This window comes from Haliotis rufescens, unplaced genomic scaffold (assembly GCF_023055435.1).
Source record: "Haliotis rufescens isolate VD_foot unplaced genomic scaffold, xgHalRufe1.0.p SCAF_16, whole genome shotgun sequence".
Lineage (NCBI taxonomy): Eukaryota > Metazoa > Mollusca > Gastropoda > Lepetellida > Haliotidae > Haliotis > Haliotis rufescens.
Genome location: NW_025963846.1, coordinates 922,570 through 946,967, shown reverse-complemented (window position 1 = coordinate 946,967; position 24,398 = coordinate 922,570). Strand labels below are relative to the sequence as shown.

Below are 24,398 nucleotides of genomic sequence, written 5' to 3'. Positions count from 1 at the left end.
TATTCTGTGTCTGAGGACAACTGCAATCATTCAGGTCATCCATGTTTGGGGTGAGGGCAATTGGACTAACACCTCTTTGAACAGGATTTCAGTTATATCAGTGTGTCTGCCTTATGTGAGAGGAAAGCCCAAAGTGATGTTGACCATGAGAAGGAGTGAACCTGCATTCGAACCCATGACAACAGGTTTTCAGGTCAAGGAGACCAGCATTCAATTAGGTTATGTGTTTCACAATATATATCAATCCTTTCATAACATCAGGACAATTATCAAGACAAGATAAACAATAGGTTGCACAATGAAGGAACCGTTTGCCTGTACCATGAACACAAGTTGATATAGTACATACCTGTCAGGAAGCATACCCTTTCCTCTGTTCTCTACACTCGCATCAACATCTCTACTGTCATCAGAGTCAAAAACGTCATCAGTTATGTGAGCATTTAAGTTCTGAAGTTCAACCAGCAAACCTCTGAAAAAAATTAAGAGAATTAAGAGAATTCATATGCATTCAATGCATGAAATCCTTAAAGAAAATACTTACCAACAAATTTCAGTTTAAATGCCAACAAAATAAATTTCAACAGCCATACAAAATATCACGGCAGGGGCTTTACACATTGTACCCATGTCGGGAATGTACAAAGATGAGGTCACGCTGTTTTGTAAATTGTTTATGTTAGAAAGTTCTACCTTATATTGGCACAGACTGTGAGACCAAGTTTCCTGGCACCAACCAGCAAGAGTTCAAGTACTGCATTGCGTGTAGCGTTGTTGGCCCAAGACAACTGCAGTAGGAGGTTTGTAGCATCTTCTAAACCTTCTTCAGAACATGACTTGGTTGTCAGCACCTGTGTTAGGGGAATAAAAACAAAAAAATCAACCATGTGTCTGGTAAAGATCTGAATCATCAAAACTGGGGACATATTACTAAATCAGTTTTAAACATTGAACAGTTGAGCCATAAATACACAATATCATGTCATTGTTTAATTGCATCACCATGATTTCTGTGAGAGGGTTATGAAAGCATTTCTGCTGCATGATCGTCTATCTGTACTCTTCTTGGTCTATGGAACAATAAAATAAGCTCAGTATCATGAGTGAGTGAGTGATTGAATGAGTATGGTTTTACGCCGCTTTTAGCAATATTCCAGCAATATCACGGCGGGGTACACCAGAAATGGGCTTCACACATTGTACCCATGTCGGGAATCGAACCAGGGTCTTCGGCGTGACGAGCGAACGCTTTAACCACTAGGCTACCCGACCGCCCCTCTCAGTATCATGAGAAGTACAAAATCATCATAAGGTGTAAAGCTACAAATATATATTCACCCTTCCCAAGTATTTCAAATGGATTTCATGCTACCAGCATAACCTATATCTTACCTGTACAGCGAGGTTCAGTTCATTCTTCAATATAGGTGACTCATCCTCAAATTCTTCTTCCACTTCTTCAGGGCTCTTTATTAACTTAGCTGTAGAGAACAAACATTTAGCCACATGTATAGTTTGCTGCTGACACAAGATACCCAAACATCAGTTGATTTCTACTCTACATGCTCCTTAAAATGTAATTCCCATTTAAAGTTCAGTTAAATATTTCATAACTGAAACATCAGCCTCCGACTTTAGACACAAGTCTGAAGCCAGAATATATTAAGAACAGCTTATACTAGACCATATGCTAAGCCTAAAGTCTACTGAAAGTAATTCCTAAATACAAGTTCCAGAGTTTTACATGATGTGTAATTCCTGTTTATTTGACGAAATATTTCCTGAAGTAATTGCAAATGTTGTTTATCCAAGTCACAACTGACACAATACATTTGACTGAGGAAATCTAGTTTCATACTGAAAACTAACAATATTTAAAAGATAAACTGAGCACTAATAGTTGTTAAAAATAAAACAAATCTTAGAACTTTCAGAATTAAATGAGACTGAAATAACATTCATAAAATAGAAATTGGAATTTCCACTGTCTATTTAAATTCCTTTAGCAATGTGTAACTGGCATGACAACACACCAGCCAATTAGTAAAAAACAATTTGGCACATACTGTAAGACTGGAATAGCTTTGATGTGCTGAACATTTTCATGCACTTTTTATACATTTCATATCACAAAGATTAAAACTTGAAGTAGGGCAACGACAGTCAAGTTATTCAGCTAGTTTGGACCAGACGATCCAGTGATTGACATCATGAGCATAGATCCATGCAATTGGGATATGATGACATGCATTAACCAAGTTAGTGAGCCTGACCACCCGATCCCATTAGTCAACTCTTATGACAAGCATAGTCGCCTTTTACGGCAAGAATGGGCTGCTGAAGACCTATTCTACCCCGGATCTTCATGGGTCCCACAAGCAAGTCAGACACTTACCTTCTGCACTTGTTGCAGGTGGGGCTGAGGGTTGAACCATCGATGTTGGTGTGGGTGCAGAGTTTGAAGATGTTGTTATCGTGGCTGCTGTCAAGAGACTAGATGCTGCAGCTGTAGTTGCGATTACATTGGATGTTGCAGTGGTGACACCACTTGTTCGGACATCCCTAGCACGGGACAAATCAGGCAATCCTATCGACACAAGCCCTAGAAGTCTCAGGAGTCTGTCAGTAAGCAGCTGGCTTCTCCGTATAACAGGATGAGACAGCATGTTCATGAGATGTCCTATTGGAGAACTGTTATACACTGTACTATCCTCATTTTCAAATGCACTTGAATTATGGGCTTTCTGCATTCCTTTGCCTTTTTTGCTACCGCTTGTATTGTCTAATCTCACCAATAAATCCCAGAAATTGGTGTCACATTTATTCTCTTGCTTGGCATCGGATTTCTCCCCCTTCTCAGACTTGTTTGCAACTCTGGGACTGGAGGCACCACTTGCAATTTGTTTCTGTTTGTTATTGTCCGTTTCCTTGCCATCATCTTCACATTTTTGGACCTCTTTTGCCTTTGGAGCAGGCAGAAAATGGCTTGGAAATACTTTGGCTAGGGAAATAAGAGTGTCTAACACATGTCTACACACCACAGGTGCAGCCTGATTATGAATACTGACACTACAGCTCGGAGGATTGGTGTGTTTCTTACCTGCACTCCGCTGAATTTGAAAGACGTTGGCTCGACAACCTAAGGCAGCCTCTAGACTCATAGACAACCAGGATGCTTGACTGCGCACATCACTTTTCAAAGCCACCGGGGAATCTGTTTGCATTGGTTGAACCTTTTTGGCCTTGCCCTTTTCAGGGGTTTTGGCCGGCCCAACCTTGTCCTCTATCTCATGAAGCTTGCACTCACCCGTTTTCTGCATGATGGACAACAATGCTCTAATCACCCAAGTCCTTGTTGGTCCATCGTAACACAAATTTCTTAACACTCTATGAAGTCTGGATGTGTTGAGCTTTGGTTCATCCAAGAACAGTAAGACAAGTAAACAGGTCAGTGCTTCATTGTCCAATAGATGGCGACCTCGTAACTTGATGGCTGCACTGTTGGCAGGAGGCTGGGCTCCATACCGAGCAGCATACCTGCCTCCGTATCTATTTCCCCACGCCCATCTGCTTCCTCTGGGAGCAGCCCTGATTGCATAGCGTGATCCAAGCCGTCCCGCAAGGCCTAAACAGAAATAACTTGTTACAATAAAGAAAGAACTAAACAATCAACAAATCAACCTAATTCAAAAGTTAACTCTAGGACTTTTACAGTTCAACTTGACCGATGTGCTGTGATTTCCTCTTAACTCCAAAATAAGAACAAGGGAGCACCACATTTTACCCATTATGATCTGATATGCACCTACAAGATGAGAATCCTTACTGGTACGGAGATTTTCACTATTCAACTGTAGAATAAATGAGTTGATGGTTGTTGTATTCTCAGGGTATTAAGGAGTTTCTCAGGGGTATCACTAAGTCAGAACGTTAATAGCATCCTTGTAAATAATCATATATTTTCCATTCATGGTAATATTAATGTATGTCAGTGATGTAGAAGCCTAGGAACTTGATCAACAATGGTGCAAACACCAAGAATATTTCGCCTGAATGCCAACCATTATATTATCATGTCAGGAAAAAAAATGCAGGCATCCTTTCTCAGTCCTTGAGGAAAAAAGCACCATGTCAAGTTACAGCCTTATACTAACCGGCACATCCAAGACTCATATCAGTCACTAATGATTTGCAATCCTACGTCAAAGTAAGCCTATTAGATGATCATACTTGTAGCTTCCTTATCGCTACTTCCACAGAACACGAAGGAAACATGCAGTAATTAACTTGTCCAGTGTCAAAACAGTACAAGCACCGAACATGAATATTATCTACTGCTCATATAACACTAACAATTCAAAGCCAGAGCTTTCACAGTTTCATTAACATAAGTTATCTTTCTTTTCCAAAGTCACACTAGCTGGTTCAAACAGAAAATAAGCAAATAAAAAGAAAACTAAAATGGAGCAGAGCTGAGTAGAGAGATTGTGGGAGCTTGTGCTACAGTAAGCAAAGAAAACACCTCAAAGCATCCTACACCATTTATACTTATTGTCATTCTCCAGATTGTCACAGCATTACTGAACACTAGGACCAAATGCTGCTGCAAATCATGAAATCTCATAGCAGTACTTTATCTTCCTATAAAACATGTAAATGTTATCATCTGCCAGCAAACTGTATCTAGTGATGACCCTAGCATCAAAGGCATGTAAGGTTTGGAAAAGTGAACTAAAACTTCAAGCTTCAGCTCTTTCGTGCAGAAAAACTTGTTAAGGACTACAACATCAGTGATACTACTGATCAAGACAACACTTGACAAGACATGACAATGGCAGTAGCTGCATTAAGACTTAATTGCCCACCCCTGTACTCGTCCACCAAGGTTCTCCCTCTGCTCAACCCTGCTCTATCTTGAGCACCTGAATGTCGTAAAATAGCGGACAGAGAAGCAGCACCAGCTTGTGCAAAGATTCTCTCTTGAACAATTCGGCGGTGTCTCTCCTCGAACTCCCTCCTCAGCTCCTGAGCCTCTGCTGCCAGATCAGGTGGTAGAACAGCTAACATGCTGTCATCCATGTCAGCCAACACCTGCTGTCGTAGTGATGTGGGCAGGGTGGCAAAGAAGCTTGCAGGGTCAACTGGAGTCTCCGGGTTTGTTTGTGTTTGCTGCTGTGCTGCGAGACGGGCCTGTTCTGCCCTCTGCTGAGCCAGCACCTTCCATATAAAAGAATTCATATAACTATTTGGATAATGGACAATTTTGAATCAATATCAAATATTAAAAGTTTCAGTAACAATGAATGAGTGAATGTAGTTCTTGTCTGCTTGTTGTGTAAGCAATAGTCCAGCTATAATAAGACAGTGGACTGAAAATAATTCAGTATGGAACAGACAATCCAGTGGTTGATATGACGTGAAAATTCAATGCCCTTGGTGTACGATGACACTATCAACCTGTCATGTCAGAGTCTGCCCAACCGATCCATGTTGTCTCCTCTTACAATCAGATGCGCATGATGTCAATCACTGGATTGTTTGGCCCAGACTCGATTATTTACAGACCGCTGTCATATAGCTGGAATATTGTTAAGTGCGGTGTTAACCAACAAACAATTAGAATAGGTTCCTGTAGTTCTATAATAACAAGGGTGGGTGGGTTGGGGGTATTCTTTTTTTAGTTAAAAGTACAAGCTATAGTGTCCTGTAAATAATCAAATCAAGGAAAGAAGATCAGTGGTCGATGGCATCAGTAATGCACCATGTCACTTTTGGGAAGATGATGCACAATCACCCAGGTTATAAAATTACAACCATCTGATTCTCAACAGTCACTCTTACAACAATCATAGAAAAATTAGGAGCTATTCCAACGGGGCAATTACCAGAATAACTGTTACCTTCCACACAAACAGTACTTCAACATCTTTTCATAAAAACTTAACGTGAAAAACCGGGGTAGTATAGGTCTTCAGCAACCCATGCTTGCTGTAAAAGGTGACTATGTTTGTCAAAAGAGGCGATCGGGTGGTCAGACTTGCTTATTTAGTTGATGCATGTCATCGTATCCCAATTGCGTGGAGCAATGCTCATGATGTCAATCTCTGGATTGTCTTGTCAAGACTCGATTATTTACAGACTAACGCCATATAGCTGGCATATTGCTGAGTGCAGCGTTAAACAACAAACATGATAACCCACCTCTTCCTGAATGGCAGGTGGCAAAGCAGCAAGGAATTCTGCGTTAACCTCCATAGCTCCTGCACTTTCGGTGTTTTGTGCCTGCTGTTGTGCTCTCTGTTGTATCCGCTGGAGACGGAGCTGTTCTGCTATCACCTCTTGTCTGATGTTGTCTGGCAATGCAGCCAAGAATGAAGGGTCCACACCCTCTGAAAAAGACCAAAAAAAGATACATATCACTATGGTAAATATTTAAACCAGGCACAATTACCCAAGCATATGCTTTGCAATCCCGTCATATTTTGGACAGAAGTTTCAGATAATTACTTATCTGACACCAGATTTATTTATAAATTGGAATTTACTTATCATATTGAGCTCAGACACTCAACATACACCCGAACACATTCTACGCACCAGAGTCTGCTGCAGCTGCAACTGTTGATGGAGTGCCACTAGAAGTACTAGCTAGGTTAGCAGCTTCTGCCAAGGATGATAGGATGGAACTAGTGACACTAGTGACACTAGTCTGCGAAGTCGTGCTTCCTGATGTGTTCGGAGGGTTCATACCAGATGCAGTTGCAAGTTCTTCTGTGCTACCTGGAAGATGGAGAGAGGAGTGAGTGACCGAAGTTATTCACCAGTCAGAAATGATGAGACACACATTGGATTTGCATTGCCTGTGTAAGACAAGAGTCATCAGAAGATGACAAATCCCACGGCCCCAACAAATATGAAAGAACAAATCATCTGATTGTAACTTTAAGTCCAACTTGATGAGAGAACTTCTCTCTAATCTGCCTGTCGTCATACAAGAGTAGTTATTGTGCTATCAAAACAATGCCATGGAATTGGGATTCGGAACTTTGTATTTCTATGTCAGCTACACATCACTGTGAACAGAGTCAAAGTCAAACATGTTGCCATGGAAACGGAAAAAATATATATTGTGAACATCCCTACGTAGCGAACGGTACCATCAGGCAACCTGGTATTTGTGTGTGCAGTTTCAAAGAAAGAGTACCTATTAGTTTCAGAGATATGGTCCGGACAAACACACAACTATGAACAGTGAACAGAGTCAAAGTCAAACTTGTTTCCATGGAAACAGGAAAACTTAATATTTTTTAAATTCCTAAAAAGGCACCATTTCAGTCCTTGATTAATACATGTACCAAGTTTGGATGAAACATGTAGAATAGTTTTTTTAGTTCTGCTCAGGAAACAAAATGATTACAGACAGATGGACAAGGCATCAACTATGTATATACCACCCCCCCCCCCCCCCCCATATGTATGTATGTGTGTGTGTAGATAGATAGATAGATAGATAGATAGATAGATAGATAGATAGATAGATAGATAGATAGATAGATAGATAGATAGATAGATAGATAGATGGGTGGTGGTGGTTAGGTACTGGTCCCTGTTCCACAAATCTTAGGGCTACTACACTTTGAGGAATGGCTTAGGCAAGTTAAAGAAAAGTATGGCAGCTACATCAATGCAAGGAGTCACAAGAATAAGCTCAACAAATTGTATGCCTTTGAGAATAATTGTGAGTGAGAATTTATTGTTAATCACTGCATCAGCAATCTTGCAGCTATTCGCAGCAACGTTGGAAATAAAAAATAGGGCACTGTTCCGTAAAGTGATTTTAGTACTTATTGTTAAAGTATGGCAATATGCTTCTTAGTGCTCAGAGCACTTTCAAATTCGTGGAACAAGGCCCAGGTCTTTGAAACTTCAGATACGCTTTCCTTGAGTAAAGAATATATCCTACTAAGTACAAATACTTTTCCCACTGTATGAAGGTTCACATTCAAATGTACTTTCACAAATGATACGTCTATGTCTGATGCTGAAAGCTACTCAGTAATGTACTAAAACTTGCCTGACGCAGAAGAGTGCACTGTAACAGCATCTGAACTTGTAATGTTCGAGACTTCCTCGGGTGTGACAGCCGTGTCGCTCTGGGGTTGTGCCCCTGTTGTTGAGTCGGAGCTGGATGTTGGTGTGGCCGTAGGACCAACCTCATCTCCCTGCGTGGTGCCCAATCCAAATAAGGGCGAGGAAGAGCTGGTGGCTTCCATGACAGAATCGTCAAACAGCAACAAGGAAGCAAGATTGGAAGTCGGCAGATCTCCAGCCCTGGAAGGAAGAGATTACTGGTGAAAGGCTGGACAAATATATTAGATATCTACTCATTCAAACATTAGTTAATCTATGGTTGGTTTGGTTTGGTTTGTTGTTTTACGCCGCTCTCAGCAATATTCCAGCTTTATGACAGCAGTCTGTAAATAATCGAGTCTGGACCAGACAATCCAGTGACTGACATCATGAACATCGATCCACGCAATCGGGATTGATGACATGCATCAGCCAAGTCAGCGAGCCTGAGCACCCGATCCCATTAGTCGCCTTTTACGACAAGCATGGGTTGCTGAAGACAGTTAATCTATGAAGATTGTGTGCATCATCATTAGCTGGTGAGTGAGTGAATGTCATATCACGCTGCAGTCAGCAAGGTGCAAACTATAGCACCTCAGTGTAAAAACTGTTTGAGTGAGTAGTAAACCACTAATTGATATAGATGAGAATCAATTCATGATGTCAGGTATAACAAGACATGTTTACTTCTTTTATATTAGTCCACTAATTGCTATTGGAAAACAAGGGTTTAAACTTCTCAATATATCTAACATGAAACTCCAATAAGCTATGACTTCAGGCAAAGTGACACTTCATACACTTTCAAATATTTAAAGACTAGACTTTTTGGAACCCGCCCATGAAGGTTTTTTTCCAAACTGCGAGAGACAAAACAAAACTCCTTGCCTTAATCGATAAAAAAAAAGATGTATAGCCTTTCTCTATCAAAAGCCAATGAGACCATGTCGCAATGTCATTTTGATCACTGGTTTTGCCATTTCTTTTACAAGTGTCGTGGCTAAAGCCACCTGTCATGCTGTGTTCTAGACAAAGCGAACATCGAGAATGTTTAAAAAGAAAAAATTGTGCGTCTGAATAAGAAAATAAACCATCTTTCATAAAACAAAAACATGCAATAGGCAATTCTATGCATGACTGCATTTTTCAAGACTTCTAGATTGTTTCCCACTTTTATTGTTTAAAAGTCAAAATGTCAAAACAACATTTCCATCAAACAAATAATTCATTTGGTCTGACAAACAAAGTACATACTGAAATTCTCACAGTAACTGAAGGACAATGAACAGAGTGCCCTGGCTTACCTGCGTGGTGCAGAGGGTGTTGTTAGAGGGACAGGCTGGTTGGCTGGCGTGATGGTATCTGCGGCTAGGCCCTGTCCAGCTAGGAGGTGGTCAGTGAGCTCAGCATGAGCTGTCGTGGACACTGCCGCCTGGGTAACACTGGGTGTAACTGCGGTCTGTCCACTGGGCAAAGATGCAGCTGTGGTGGTGATGGCAGGGGCAAGGACCTCCTCCACCATTGCTGAAGCAAGTCTCTCTGCTGCTGCCACAGCCTCACTTACACCTGGATTAAACATGACACGTTATCACAAACTACATACCTTTAGAACATAAATAAACAGTTTAACTAAAGAAACACCAAAAGAAAAAGGTGACCATCTCAAAATGTTTATGAGCAAAACAAATTGTACGGTAAATTGCATATTCATATACTTATCTATCTGACATTATGTATTTTATCCTTCTTCCGAACCTTGTGTGGAAATGTCATAAAGCAAAGTTTCAAGCTTCTAATCCTCCATCACGGTGCACGAGATTGTAAGGCATGACCCAATAGTTGGGATGGTGTGAGGGTAACTTCTTTGAGAGGCATTTAGAAGTTGGAGTACAAAATAAGGAACAGATATATGGATGAACAACTTCTTTATTACAATTAGGAGCAACGTTTGGGTGTAGGTTTTAACACCGTTATCAAGTGATCTTACACCGAAACATCGGTCCTACTTGTAGTATAGAAGTTGTTCATCCATATATCTTATCCTTACTGATGTGAGGGGTGTTAGGGCAAAATGGGCTTAGAAGCTGGAAACTTTGTTTGAGGATGTTTTCACACAAGGATCGGAAGAAGGATCAAATGCATAGTGAGAGCTAGGATGAGTTTAAAACTGTCTCAATTTGTCAAGGAATACAAATTTGATGGAATTTTGGGAAGCCACAGTTACAGTGACACAAACGATAGTATCAAAATGTAGATGTGCTCAGCTTCTTGACATACAGTCAAGTCTCGTTAATCCGACAATCGGCTTTATCCGACACTAATGATGGGAACCGATTAAATCAGTGCTGTTTAGACCTGTTAATCCGACAGTCTCGCACTCTGACTCCGACACACCTAATTAGCAACGTCTAATCGAAATCACTCATTAATCAGGCTGGTAGCTGCATATTACAACAGCTGCAGAGATAATCTTGGTTAACAATAAACAATTAATGCTTTAAATAAAGAAAACAGGATTAATCACATGCTTAGATTACCTCCATCTTATTAAAATCAGATACAAGTTCTCGCCATCGCAGAGGACATCCCATTACAGGTGGTCACGTCAGAACAACCTTTCGCGAACTATGACCACCAATGAAATAACTAACAGGAAGTTAACGTTAGCCACTTAGAAAGCAGCTTCCTTAGCTTTGCGGTACTAGATTCAAACTTGCGACTTCCATTCCAGACTATGCTTTTAAAAGTATTTTGAATAAGTCATAAGTCCATAACAGTTGTTTTGTGTTGAGCTTTTTGATTAGAAAACATATTCCACTAATAATGTAACATGTAGTTGTCAGATTTTCGATCACGCACGTTGATACTACTTAATTTCGTTTACCCGACATACTCATAATCCGACATAATCATATGCAACCAACAATGTTGGATTAACGGGACTTGACATATATGTTGGTTAAGGTTAGAAACATGCACTATTTACTTCTTCCTTATCATGTTCAAACACATAGCACATAATCTGTGGGGTACTAAACAAGATGAAACTTACTGATTTGCCTTGAGAGATTCTCAGTAGTTGTAGTGACTGGTGGTGGCGGTGGGTTGGGAGTGGAGGTGTGGCTGGGGACAACTGGCGTGATGCACAGCGTGTTGGCAGCACTTACTGCTCCCGAGGTTGTCACACTGGTGGATGTTCCAGACTGAAAGAAATCACACACTTAATGGAGATGAAGGTATTTCTGTCCAAACTATTACAGGCTAGAGGGTAACAGAGTTTAAGAAAATGTTGTAACTTCTAGTTAATCCCACCAAACCAATAGATCCAATAGTTCAGAGAAATCCTCACCGAGCTGTCAATCTGGCCACTCTCCTCGGGTTTGTTCTGTTTTTCCTTCTCCTTCTTGGCTGCATCTTCCTCTGCTGCTTTCTTCCTCTTCTCTCGCCTCTCACTCAGCTCCTCATCTCTGGTCTTAATCAAGCTCTCAATGATGTTAGGTTTGACCGCTGTAAATGTACACACCACGATTAATGACTGGAAATAAGTCCATCAATTTCTTTATTTCTGTAGAGAGGAGGCCACAGGCCTATAGTACATTTATGATTTATACATTCAGAGCAGTAGAGTCTATAACATAATATTTTTCCTGTGTCTCATTGCATGATAAATGTACATAGATACATGTTGTAAAAGTAAGTACTTAGAGTTGTTTAACAGAGATGTGAATTTAAAGAAAGTAGGATTCACATGGTAATATTCAGGTATACACTTAGCCCTTAATGTTGCATAAAATGGGCATATATAAAAAGGAAGTGGTATTCATCTTCAATGTCATTCAGGGCACACAATTGACAAATGCTTTCTCTTTTAATACCCGAGTCATGACGTGATTGTTAACTTAGAAAGTATTTCACATGAATGGATGTGACAGAATATATAAATAATTCTTCGAGACAAATGACACCTGTTACAAACAATAATTCTTAAGGCAGAGGGAATCATAAACAATGATTCTTGAAAGAAGTAACCCAGTCATCGCTTCAGAAGATGCACTTACTCATGAGACAGTTGTGGACACTGTCTCCATCCAAGACCTTGGTCTCCTCTGTCCAGCGCGTCAGTGTAGATGGAACACAAGACAAGACACCAGAGCCTGCAGAGCCACTCTCTGGAAATGGGTCCTACAACACGATTAAGTTATTTTTGCTTTCAAAAATTGTTTTTGATGTTTCCTAATATGTACACCATTTGTAATTACAATTTTGACAACTCACATACATTTTTTAAGTGTCTGGCATCCATGGGTGCCAATATCTCAATGGGTAAGACACAAACAACATGAATCTTGCCACAACAGTGTTTTTACATGAGTCTATGGTTTAAAATAGTTTTTATCTGGCTATATTGAAAAGTCAGATAAATCCTTTCAGGCTCTTGAAAAGTCGAATTCTAAAGTTTATGGTAAAAATGCAAGGACTATATTTCTTTATATTATACCTTGATTTGAATATAGCTTTGTGATGCAATTGACAAAATGTTTCAAAGGATGTATTTCCTTGATTTAATCGAAAATACATGAAAATGATCCTCGCAGGTTGACATCTACTGAATGTGCTATCAATTATCTGCTACTGAATTGTAAAGAACTCCTCTTTCATGGGGCCTACTTTTTCATGGAATCACATTGGGTCACATAAGCTATAACAGTTACCTGGAATAGCTCTTCGAAGAGATCTTCCTCTGGCCTGGAGATAATCCTCAAGTCATCATTGGCCAGCACCACCCTGGTGTGTGTTGGTCCTCCAGCTTGTGTTGTGAGAGTGTTGGTTAGCTGAAGGATGTCTGCTGCTGTAGTAGGGCCAAGGAGTCTGCAACAAATGTTCCCAACATTCACAATCTTCGGATCCATGGACTCTAGAATAGCTTTGTACTCGCCAAACTTGTCCAAAGCTGAACTCTTATAGATCTACTTATTTACTTTGCTTATTACAATAGCAAATAATGCCATTGGTTTGTGAAGTAATAGAACTACACATTATCACAGGTATGTGTCAAAAAAAGAAACAATAGTCAACTTAACATTTATTTTTCAAAACCAAATAGTTGGTAGAAAGAGATTTACTATTACATATAGTGGATAGGATAGAACACAATGTGCATGCAGTCAGTGGTCAGAGGTGATGCCAGCTATTCGTTTGGTTTAGTTTTTAAATAAAAACTAATTTTAATTTCTTTAAACTCATTAATTAATCATAAGATATTGCTAAAGAAACGACTATAAAAGTAACCAAGCAGGAACATTAATATCTCAACATACGAAATTACCTTCACGGAAGATTAGTTCTGAAAAAGTGCATTGAATGTCATTCATAAACATCTATGTTCATTGATACTTAAAGGCTTATTTTGTAAGTTTTACATCAGCATTTAATCCAATATTTTCCCATTTATTTTAATGCACGCTCCATTGCACAATATTTGTACACCAAAAATAAATCTTACCATTATTCTAAAGCTTGTTCCAGCATCATATTTGTACATCAGCTTTGTTCATGAGCATTTAAAAACATAACATCCCATTCATATCAATTGCAGACCATCTACATTTATTCTCATGTTATCTTACTATGTATTAACTACAGAAATAATTTATGATTTAATCTTAAGATTTTCACCTTATTATCATTTGTACTGTATAAATCTATGCCTCCCTTTCACAGTCCACCCTCTCTTATACTAACCATTAAGTCTCAATGAATGTTTACTTTTTTATAACATATTTCCTATTTATTTGGATAAAGTCAATGATTTATGATAACTCATCCTACTTGCTGAAACCTTTCTCAAGTTTATACCAAAATAAATCAAAATATTAGAGGACCTTGACAGATAACTTTTGAAAAAGGATGGAAAATCTGATACAATGAACAGGATTTATAAGCTTACACCAATCTATTGCATTAGCTTTTCCATGCTATGCTAAAAGCTGTTCTACATATACAAACAGCTTACTTCCCATCCCTGTGTTACATTAACCGTTTAGTATATTAACACCTTTCCTAGTTCCAGTTTGTCTTATAAATTTTTTTAACCTTTGTAAGATAACTGGAGGATTTGGCTGTCGACCACTGCCCTGCAAGTTGACATGGAGAGTCTGAGTGTTGGGATTGAACCTGTAGGAGCCTCGTTGCCTGTTCCCACGATGAACTCGAGCCACGCCCATCACTGTGTGGGGGTCGGACTGTCGCATCAACAATGGATGAGCTGTTGTCACGTTGCTAGGTGCGGGGGGAAGGGACGGCACTAAAACAGAAGTTGAAAAGTGATCCCCTGTTTTACACCAGTCAAGTAGGAAGCAACATTTTAGTTTGGAAAGTTCATAAATCTGCTTTTACTAGATCATACGTGCAAATTGACTTTTACGCTGTTCACGAGAATCTGGGCAGAGTTGGTAATATTTTTTACATTCATGCAGAATGCAGGTACAATTTTCGAAAGATTTCAAAAAGCGATCTGGTAAAATACAAATTTTAACTTTCAACTGAAATGTTTCTACTTACTTGCATCATTTCCATTATCGTTATCATGAACAGAAATAGGCAGTTGGTAGGTTCGTATCTGGGAGTTATCATTGAAAAAGATGTGCTGGGCTCCACCTAATTGAGTGAAAGACAGAACAGCTCCATTACCATTTTCAAGTAGTGTTTTCAGACTGAGCCTAAGCTAAGTTTCCTGGAAAAATGTTAAGTCCTAAGGCAATTACCTTTTTTTTACTGCAAAAGAGTAACACCCAGCCTTCAATACTTTCCTAAAACTTTGTCTCAAAGTAGACAAAAATGCTTTCATGGGGGGGTTGGGGGAGTTTCTTGAAGCAGCAGTTCAAGAGAACCAAAATGTTACCAAAGCCTTATATTAGTACTTCAATTTCACAAACAACTCGAATCTTTTCAGTAATCCTCATGTATAATATTTCACATGAATTTTAATTCTGTAAGGAATTTTCACAGCATGCACTGAAAATTCAGAGAATCCTTAGGCAAGACTAACATAATCAAGATTGTTTGAATAAGCATGCAACACAAACACACACTCATGCTAAGAGTGGAACAGGTCTTACTCTCACCCATGGGGTATGTTGAATTTCCAGCTGGGAACATATCATCCATATGGAAGAGAAAATCATCCTCATAGCCTGGAGTGATGGTGGTGTCCATGTCATGATAGTCATCTTCATCTGCATCCATGTCGGAACCCTGAAAGATACTCTCTTTTATCACACAAAGCCTTCCTTCACAGGCTTCCAACCTGTCTACTTATCAGTAGCCAGGGCACCGTTCCACGAAGCGATCTTAGGGCTACGACTATCGTAAGCCAGTGTTAAAGTATGGGAGTTACGATCACCTTAGCGATAAGATGGCTTTGTGGAACGGCGCCCAGGACAAGAAAGGAATGCCGGTGTTCTTTAGCAAAAGCACTGATCCAAGCCAACATAGGTCGTCCTTACATTCCTGATCTTGTGTTTTAATCTTGGACCAAACTCATTAAAATCAGACCTTACTGCTCGCTACCACTACACAAAGATCTGAAAACATGCCATTACAGGTCATGTCAGGTTGACCTTTCGCAAACTTTGACTGAACAATGAAATGGCTAACAAGAAGTTGACATCAGCCAATCTGAAAGTAGCTTTCTGTGTTAAACTGGCAGCCATTCCAGACTACACTTTGTAAATATTTTGACAAAATTTATAATTCAAAATTTGAAAACTGAACAAATGGCTGAGATTGTAAGATAGTACTAGCCAAGGCAATGGAAAGTCTCTTCCGTTTAAAATGTTAATCCCATTGAAGCGAGATTGACGATAATTTTGACAGAATCAATCATACAGATCGTAACTGACATTTGGAATACCCCGTGTTAACATTTTTGAGGTTGCTTGATTAGAAAACACATTTCATCTTTTACTTCCCTGATCTCGTAAGAGACCCTCAGATCGGTCTTGGATTTAGAAATCATAAATCATTGTCATTAAAGTAATGACAAGTATCACTGGGTTTTCTTTCTTAAGAAAGTATGCTATAATTTACATACAGTGAGCTGGTAAGCTTGTGAAAATGGCCTATACTGAAACATGTGTAAGTAGTAGTTCATCAAACTGTTAATTAGGAGAAAACTCCTGTGTTTTGAAATTTGAGGAAGCCTCACAGCAGATTAGATACCTCTTATCTTAATTTGGAGCATCTTGCGTGAGGTCTCAAATGTATAAGTCAAAAACTCAGGCAATGGCTTTTGAAAATATTGAGCGAGAGGTGTTCAAACTAGTATGTAACCAAATAGACAATTGTTTAACCAAAGAAACAGTTGTGTACAATCAACCTGGGTCAGGGCCTCCAAACATAAAAGTATTTTTTGATGAGTAAAATACTGGAATACAGTATTTGACTACCGTTGGACTTGGAATATTTAAGTGTTTTTTGGTTTTTTTAAAAATGGAAATAAAAACAAAACACGCAGCAAACTTTACGATGATGCAGGCGGTGCCTGAGAACCAAGACTATTATTTTTTTTAGCCTTGGGTGTAAGGCAATAGATTGAGTGAAATGGCATGGGTTGAGTCCAATGTTTTGAGTGGGCTTTTGATTTGAATTAAGAAAACACCGATATTAACTTTTTTCACATCATCATATTTTACTTGCATATATGACAGGCACTGAAAAGGTGCATCACAGCTCCTTCATAAGCCAACATAAAGTGGGCCCACCAAAAGGAAATGAAGCAAGTTTCACAAGGTTTAGTTCTATACAACAAGTCACTATTACGACACAAAAGATATGATATCTACAGAAAGGCACCAAATCTAAGCCCTTCGTTGTTACTTAAACTTGTAATACATTTTCTCAGTCAATTTTGTTGTTTTCTCTTTCCATGTTTTATACCTTCCAAAAATGACTAACAAAGAGATACCAGCTCTGCAGTAATGCAGCCATCAAATCATGTGTTTCAATAAAAGGTAGTTACTGTGATTTGATACCTCTCATAGACCAATCAGAATCAAGTAATTTCCAAATTCATAAAAATTATTTATGAGATGAACAAACAGTTCCAGGAAGAATATTTGACTTGAACATATGGCCAAGATAGCTAGTGAAATAAAAGATGAAAGGTTCTTTATTCCCCCAAAACTACCTGGACCTGCCGGTCAATAGATACCACCGACACACATTTAACCAGAAAAATCCTACCATCAACCAACTGTTGAAATTCAAATGAGAATAAGACATCATAATGCCTTCATATTTCATCATAAGAACCATCAGAAACATACCTCATCATCATCTTCATCATCCTCATCATCATCTTCATCGTCATGATCATCATTATCAGCATCATCGTTGTCATCATCATCACCTTCTGAGGCACTGTCAGGAGATCCTTCCTCAGGACCATCATCTGAAATAAAACGGTACCATCAGTCCCCATAGGTATCAGGTATTCTCTCATTGAAGGCAGGCACAATACACAGTTAGCTAAGACCCTAAAATCAGATCAATGTTTACCTTACCATGCTTACAACAATACTTGATTTCTCACCTTGCACATGGTCATCTGCATCATCCTCAACATCAGATATCTCTTGGGTGACCATCTGAGAATCATGCTGATCAATATCATCAGTTTCAACTTCTACATTGATTATCACACGTGGAGATTCATCCTCATTGTGTGATGCCTGACTTGGCTCCTCAACTGCAGCCAGAAGAATTATTTAATTAAATTCAGAAATGACTATTAATTCCAGACAAACAGAACATTTAGAAATGCATTTGACGGCCAGAAGCACAACAGGTATGTTCTTCAGTTTCACAAGAGTGCCAACTAAACCTTTCATCTAATCTTCCCATGTCCAACATTATCAATATTTCATCATTTAGGTCTCAAAATAATCACTCAGTTATTAATAAATAAGTATGCTTGATTAGGTGTTCTCATAGAAAGTAAATTGACAACAACACATACATGACAAACAATATTGCCTAAATTGAATCAAGAAGGAATGAGAAAATATACAAGAAACAAATATTTTGAATCAAGACTATAAACCCCCATAATACTTTCCAAGTACAATTTGATGCAATCTAGAGGTTCCAGTTAATTTCTCATTTGTTTTCGGACCTAAGTATGTAAATATTTGACATGCTTGTGGCAATACTGTATTCTTACCTGTGCCCATTGTGATATCTCCTAGAATTTCATTATCAGATTGTCCTGGACCTCTGTTCAGGAACTGGTCCAACACTTGATCCAGGAGGTTTCCACCCTGTAAAAACAAAACAGTCATTGAAAAAATGAATGTCATGGATGAAGATAAGTCACAAAACCTCTCAAAACATAACATAAAAAAACATTTCTGACTGGTTCAAGTAATTCTGTGGGTGATCAACCACAAATATGAAATTATTTGTATAAGATTTTGTAAAAAATCTAATCTAAAACCTCCAATCTGAAATTCATCTATCTCTCTTTTCTGTTACCATAGATTTAGATATTTACTTTTAATGACAGATTGTTTTGTCAAATGTTAGCACAGCATTGATGGAATCAAACTCACACACATCCCAAGTCTTTACAATGCATACAGGAAAACTATAATATTTGTACTAATGCTCCCAAACACTGGCTCAGTAATGCTCGTACCTAAATCTAGCAACCTTCGTCTTACCCTGTTTTGACTGTCAAGATCTGGCTCAACAGCATCATGGGTGCATGTTTCCTCCAGATCATCCAGGTCCAGAGGGTGGTCAGTCACATCTTCTATTGTCACATTGTTCTCAGCTTCACCTGCAAGAGCCTCTTCTACACCTTGGGCATCTACAACCATAAACAGAACAATGTTATCCAGTGTTAGTAATTGGCACTAGTCCTATAGTCCTTGCCAAACTGCCCTATAGTTAAGGTATCATAAGGACTAGTAGAAATTTGCCATTTTCAAGGGATTTGCTATATCCTTATAAGGACTAGTGGGCTAAAACTGTTAGTTTCCATCACTTGTTATCACAACCTTTCAGCTTAAAATGAGACACCAATATTTATCACATCATCAATGTCATATCTTAACCAGCAAAGATTCATAACTTTAATACATTCTTGTTTGAAAAAGCTTGAACTATTAACACCCTACCTGTCTGATTGTTATTAGCAGCTATGGTAGTCCCGCCCATATTAGGTGGTCCTGAGCCATCATCGGGTGTTTTTGGCTTGGCTGTAACACTCTGCAAGGGCTGATTGACACTGCGCGAAAGGGTCTCAAGGGGCTTCAGTGCAGAATTGATTGTCTGGGCCATGTACGGACTAGACAAATCCAAATTATGGGGTATCCGAGCCAAATCTGTTACTAGCCCCCTTTTGATAAGAATTTTCACCATATTGTTCATCACAGTTTGCTGGCCCTTGAACACTTGATTAGGTACTTGTCCAGGGCTAGGACAAGCCTCTATGATAGTACTTATTATTCCAGTGAGGGCCTGAAGGCGGGAATGTTTTTCAGAACTCTCTGGTATTGCAAGAGCTCTCTGTAGAGCTCCCTTGATCTCTATGACAAGGGAGTTCTGAGCTTCTGGGCTGTGATTGCAGGAAGCGATGCTGGCAATAAACACTCGGGACAAACTTGGACAGTCTCTATCACCAGATGCTTGGCACTGGGGTAACAGGCTGTCCAGAACAAAAGCTAATACACTACACTCCTGAAAGAGAGAGAAATGTGAAATTCATAAGTTATCATTTGTGGATGAAAACATAATTAATGTGTGTGTGTATTGAAAAACAGAAGTCTCCACCAAATCATCAATTTGTCTTAATTTACAGAAAGATAAATCTTTTTACCTAACTTTTTATAGGGACTGCAAGTAATGCTACAAGGTAGATATGTTAAGGTAAATACATTTATTTTTGTTGTTGTTTTACACTGCATAAAGCAATGTTCCAGCTATATCATAGTGGCCGGTAAATAACTGCGGCCAAGCGAGACAAACTTGTGTCTAATGCCATTGGCGTGAAGACACACGATTAGATAACAGAAATACCTACCTCTGACACCATTTCTGTCTGTCCTGAATGATATGTATACTGGGTGATCAACTGTGTACAGTTGCCATAAGACTTAATGATCTCTGACAAAAGACGCAAGATCGCTGACTTTGGCAGCAGAGGACGCTGTTTTCGAATATCTTCTGCTGATTTTGTATCCTTCTGTTCTTTAGATGTGGAACTTTCTGCATTCGGATCAGATTGACTCTGTTGAAAAACAAAATGAGTGAGTGAGTGAGTTAAGTTTTAAGTCACATCGGCAATATTTCAGCCATATCGTGAGAAAAACAAAATGAAATTCGGTATGACATTATGTTTGGAGGAAACAATGTCAACCCAGTTTCTTCTCATGTATCCTGGCCATGATAGGCATAAAACAAGGACAATCCTTACCGCTTCTCCTTCATCAGTGCTTTGGGGAACTTCAGCAGAGCTGTTTTGTCGAACCATGGCCTGCTGTTGCCTTTCATTCAACTCCCTGGCGACCTCATTCACAACCTCCTGGATAGCTTCTGCTAAGGTCTGAGCTGGTCGAACTTCAGAACTGGATGTATCTAAAGCAGATAGGGACAAAAATGTCATTTCATAGTACAGTATCGAGAAAAAGGGATTTAACTTATTCTTAGGCCAAAACATAATTTCTTACATTAAAGATACTTTTAAGAACAGGTCCTCCATTAATCCATTTGTAACCTGTTATTTTGTTTATGTTCTGGAGACTCTAATCCTTAACTCCAAAAACTTAATTTCTAACATTTTAAGCATTTATTTGGAAAAATAACATGGAAGAAAAGCTAGAAGACGTGCTGTATTTGGAACTCACTTTCATCAACTTTCCAAGTGTACTTCACGATGAGGGCATTCAAGAGATCATGTACCACCTCCTTAACGGTCTGGTTGATGGCAAATGAAAGCTGTTTGGTAGGAGAGCATTTCAAGATCTGTGGTGCATTTGGTGCTGTGTACCGATTCTCATCCTCATCTGGAACAGTTAATTACAGCAATGTCTTGAATTCAGCACATGAAAAGTTTCAATGTTGTCTGAGGAAATCATTTGTTGCCCAGTTTTTCTTATATAGCCTCATACAACACAAAAGATTATTGGGCTTGTACAGTTTCATGAGCATAAACCTAAACTCAAACTGACCTGAAATTTCGTCACTCAGAAAAATATGCCATCGTTGTTCATGACATACATGAAATGGGGGTTTAACATCGCGTCCAAGATTGTTGCACTTATATAGCAACAGGCATGTATGTGTGTGTGTGTTTGTGTGTTTGTGTGGCTGCTTGTACTAGTCAGGACTGGTGCCAATTTATAGTGCTAGCTCACTGAGATACCATGCCACAGTTTAACATGAATACCCAACTCAGACACCGTATACTGACTCCGAGCCGACCAGTCCTTGTTTTAGCCCCTTAATGCCGATCACCAGACAGGGTAACAACAAGTACCATAGTACCATACCATAGTACGGGGCGGACGCTCTACCACTAAACCACGGAGATGGTCCCACATACATTCAGAGAGTCAGAGGTTATGGAAGTTCTAAATACATTTTAGGCACACATCATGATAATAACTTCCTATATCAGAAGAGAAATGGCAAGTTGTTGCCTTTACCTACCTCTGAGAATCTTGCCAGGTGGAGGCAATGCAATCTGTAGTGTATTCTTAGACACTTCGGCAAACAGACTTGGGTTCCTACATCCAGCAGGGCCCAACACTCTCATCACATAATGCATCTCTTTGGAGCCTATACTTCCGTTGGCAACTCCACATGCACTTGATCCTATTCCACTGCATGCATTTCGCATCACCTGAAAATAAGCATCACTCACAATAATTAGGAAAATGATTAAAAAAACACTTATGACTGGCATTGTAATTCGTCTGCATGGCACTGCACGTTCATCCACAGACAAATAATAATAGCACATACATGAAATTAGAAGTCATTCAAGATTGGGACAAACAATTACATCTATTTGTACAAACCTGCTCAGAAGAAAAAGAAAGAAAAGTTTTCTTTATCCTGCAAATCCTATTACTTGTCTAGACTCATTCTCAAGAAGCATCTAACTGTATCATCATTCCTCTCAGTCCAAAATAGGAAATTCAGTTTTATGCTTGTCTGAATTTGTCATCAAGTGAGTGAGTATGGTTTTACAACGCTTTTAGCAATATTCCAGCAATATCACGGTGGGGGACAACAGAAATGGGCTTCACACATTGTACCCATGTCGGGAATCGAACCCGGGTCTTCGTCGTGACGAGCAAACGCTTTAACCACTAGGCTACCCGACCGCCCCTTTGTCATCAAGGAGAAGCAGACAGAATTCGAGATGTTATCAACACTATAGATCATTCCATAATGAAACCATACCTTTTCCATACAGTACTTGAGAGAGGATGGTTCCTCCAAAATATGTCTGAAGAGAAGGGTGGCAAGGGAGACAAATCCTTGAAATGCTGAGGCCTGTGTCAAATTCAGAAGGATTTTAGGTCCACCAAGTTCAGCAAAATGCACAGCATGTTTGTGTTCTCTGGTCAATCGAAGCATAAGTCTCAACGATGCATGTAGTGTGTCGGGGTCAACTGGGACACTTAGCAAAGAGACAACGGATCTGGAGGACAAAAGAAATGAACAAATTAGATATTGTAAATCATGAAGCAAATAACAAAATCTCAATATCATAGAATGTAATCAAAACAGGGATAACGTCAACTGACTGGTAGTGGCGACTCATGGAATCGAGTGGTCAGGCTCTCTGACTTAATAGTTGGTACATGTCTTTGTCACCCAAATGTGTAGATCGATGTTCACGATGTATGTCCATCACTGGACTGTCTGGTCCAGACTCGATTATTTACAGACTGACATAAAAGAACTGGAATATTGCAGAGTGCAGAGTTAAACAACATACAAACAAACAAACAAACAAAGAACTAATTCACAAAGATAACTTTTGCAATTGGAAGGTAGTCCTGACACCTGTCCATAGTTGAATCTAAACATTTATGATTTTACATTTAGTTGATGTCAAACATAATAAGCCAAAGATTAACAATTATGAAATTTGGTCATAATGCGAAATAACTGGTTCTCAGACAAAGATGTTGTCAATCAACAGCCATCAGCCTGCACCAGTGTATGTGTTACAACACATGTAGTCCAAACTCCACTATGAAATGCTTTGATACAAAGGTGTCAAGTTGCATGGGACCAGAAGACAACAATTCATTCATACTAAGCCCAATACACTCACTTTATTATGCTAGTGATTTGTTGATCTGTAAAACCTTGGACCACCGTCTTCTGTGGCTTCTCCTTTTCTTCTACAGTTTCTGTCTCCATCTTCGTATCCTCAGGAGCTGAAATACAAGTAGAGCATGACTTCCTGTTCCATCAATGAAAACCCTTTTTTTTAACTAGTTTATTATCACAGGGGAACGATGTTCTCTCAGATTTATGTTTTGGCATCACAAACAGTAAGATATATGCTTGTCAAATTTGAAGTCATCACAGAGGAGGGATCCATATAGAACTGATCATATCTGCAGCAAATAAATTAACCCCGGCATATACTACTCAAAGAACATAAAGAACACCAGATTCTTTCATATTAACTGTTGTACTATGAAGGAATTGGGTGTTCTTTAACTTCTTTTGAGTTATATGTATATATCAAACAAAAAAATAGTCACCAGGCTATGAGACCAACAGATTTTCATAACCAGTCACTCAGATATTTAGCTTGGGTTTGTTTATTTTCTATTAAACTCCATATCAGTCAAGCACATTATTTACATACAACTTTAAGTACATAGGATGTTATTCCAGCAAATTCTCATGAAAAGTCTTATGAGGACAAACCCAAAAGGAATATGCAATCAAGATTCAATACCCTTTGGCGTCTCTCCAGAAGCTTCTGTGTTATTTTTGCTGTCTTTAGGTTCCTCTTTTGTGGAAGGTTTTTCTTCTGCAGTTGGAAACGACAGCATTATCGGTCGCCTGTTACCAGTCTCTTCATTAACCTGTAGAAAAGAGTTGACATAGTTATAGAAACAATGACCAATAGGCATTCATAGATCTTCAGCAACCCATGCTTGCCGTAACTGGCGACTATGCTTGTAATGGGATCGGGTCGTCAGGCTCGCTGACTTGGTTGAAGCATGTCA

The 24,398-nt window shown here is 39.1% G+C and overlaps 1 protein-coding gene across 9 annotated transcripts in view; it reads right to left on the bottom strand.

The window, feature by feature from the left end:
• LOC124146150 (E3 ubiquitin-protein ligase HUWE1-like) overlaps positions 1 to 24,398 on the bottom strand; it is a 98,459-nt gene that overhangs the window by 11,037 nt on the left and 63,024 nt on the right. For 3 of the 9 annotated variants that reach the window (XM_046516290.2, XM_046516293.2, XM_046516291.2), the window contains exons 42-69: positions 24,125 to 24,254; positions 23,486 to 23,591; positions 22,603 to 22,843; positions 21,844 to 22,036; positions 21,039 to 21,197; positions 20,609 to 20,769; positions 20,216 to 20,422; positions 19,311 to 19,872; positions 18,852 to 19,000; positions 18,353 to 18,449; positions 17,723 to 17,878; positions 17,457 to 17,581; positions 15,249 to 15,384; positions 14,692 to 14,787; positions 14,224 to 14,434; positions 12,843 to 12,999; positions 12,189 to 12,312; positions 11,480 to 11,637; positions 11,183 to 11,333; positions 9,435 to 9,696; positions 8,075 to 8,331; positions 6,598 to 6,780; positions 6,202 to 6,389; positions 4,866 to 5,217; positions 2,396 to 3,625; positions 1,393 to 1,481; positions 694 to 851; positions 350 to 472 (exon numbers count right to left, since the gene is read on the bottom strand). In XM_046516290.2, coding sequence (XP_046372246.1) covers positions 350 to 472; positions 694 to 851; positions 1,393 to 1,481; positions 2,396 to 3,625; positions 4,866 to 5,217; positions 6,202 to 6,389; positions 6,598 to 6,780; positions 8,075 to 8,331; positions 9,435 to 9,696; positions 11,183 to 11,333; positions 11,480 to 11,637; positions 12,189 to 12,312; positions 12,843 to 12,999; positions 14,224 to 14,434; positions 14,692 to 14,787; positions 15,249 to 15,384; positions 17,457 to 17,581; positions 17,723 to 17,878; positions 18,353 to 18,449; positions 18,852 to 19,000; positions 19,311 to 19,872; positions 20,216 to 20,422; positions 20,609 to 20,769; positions 21,039 to 21,197; positions 21,844 to 22,036; positions 22,603 to 22,843; positions 23,486 to 23,591; positions 24,125 to 24,254 — 6,161 coding nt within the window. The remainder of the gene's footprint in view (positions 1 to 349; positions 473 to 693; positions 852 to 1,392; positions 1,482 to 2,395; positions 3,626 to 4,865; positions 5,218 to 6,201; positions 6,390 to 6,597; positions 6,781 to 8,074; positions 8,332 to 9,434; positions 9,697 to 11,182; positions 11,334 to 11,479; positions 11,638 to 12,188; positions 12,313 to 12,842; positions 13,000 to 14,223; positions 14,435 to 14,691; positions 14,788 to 15,248; positions 15,385 to 17,456; positions 17,582 to 17,722; positions 17,879 to 18,352; positions 18,450 to 18,851; positions 19,001 to 19,310; positions 19,873 to 20,215; positions 20,423 to 20,608; positions 20,770 to 21,038; positions 21,198 to 21,843; positions 22,037 to 22,602; positions 22,844 to 23,485; positions 23,592 to 24,124; positions 24,255 to 24,398) is intronic. The other 6 variants (XM_046516294.2, XM_046516298.2, XM_046516295.2 and 3 more) reach the window with 5 other exon arrangements.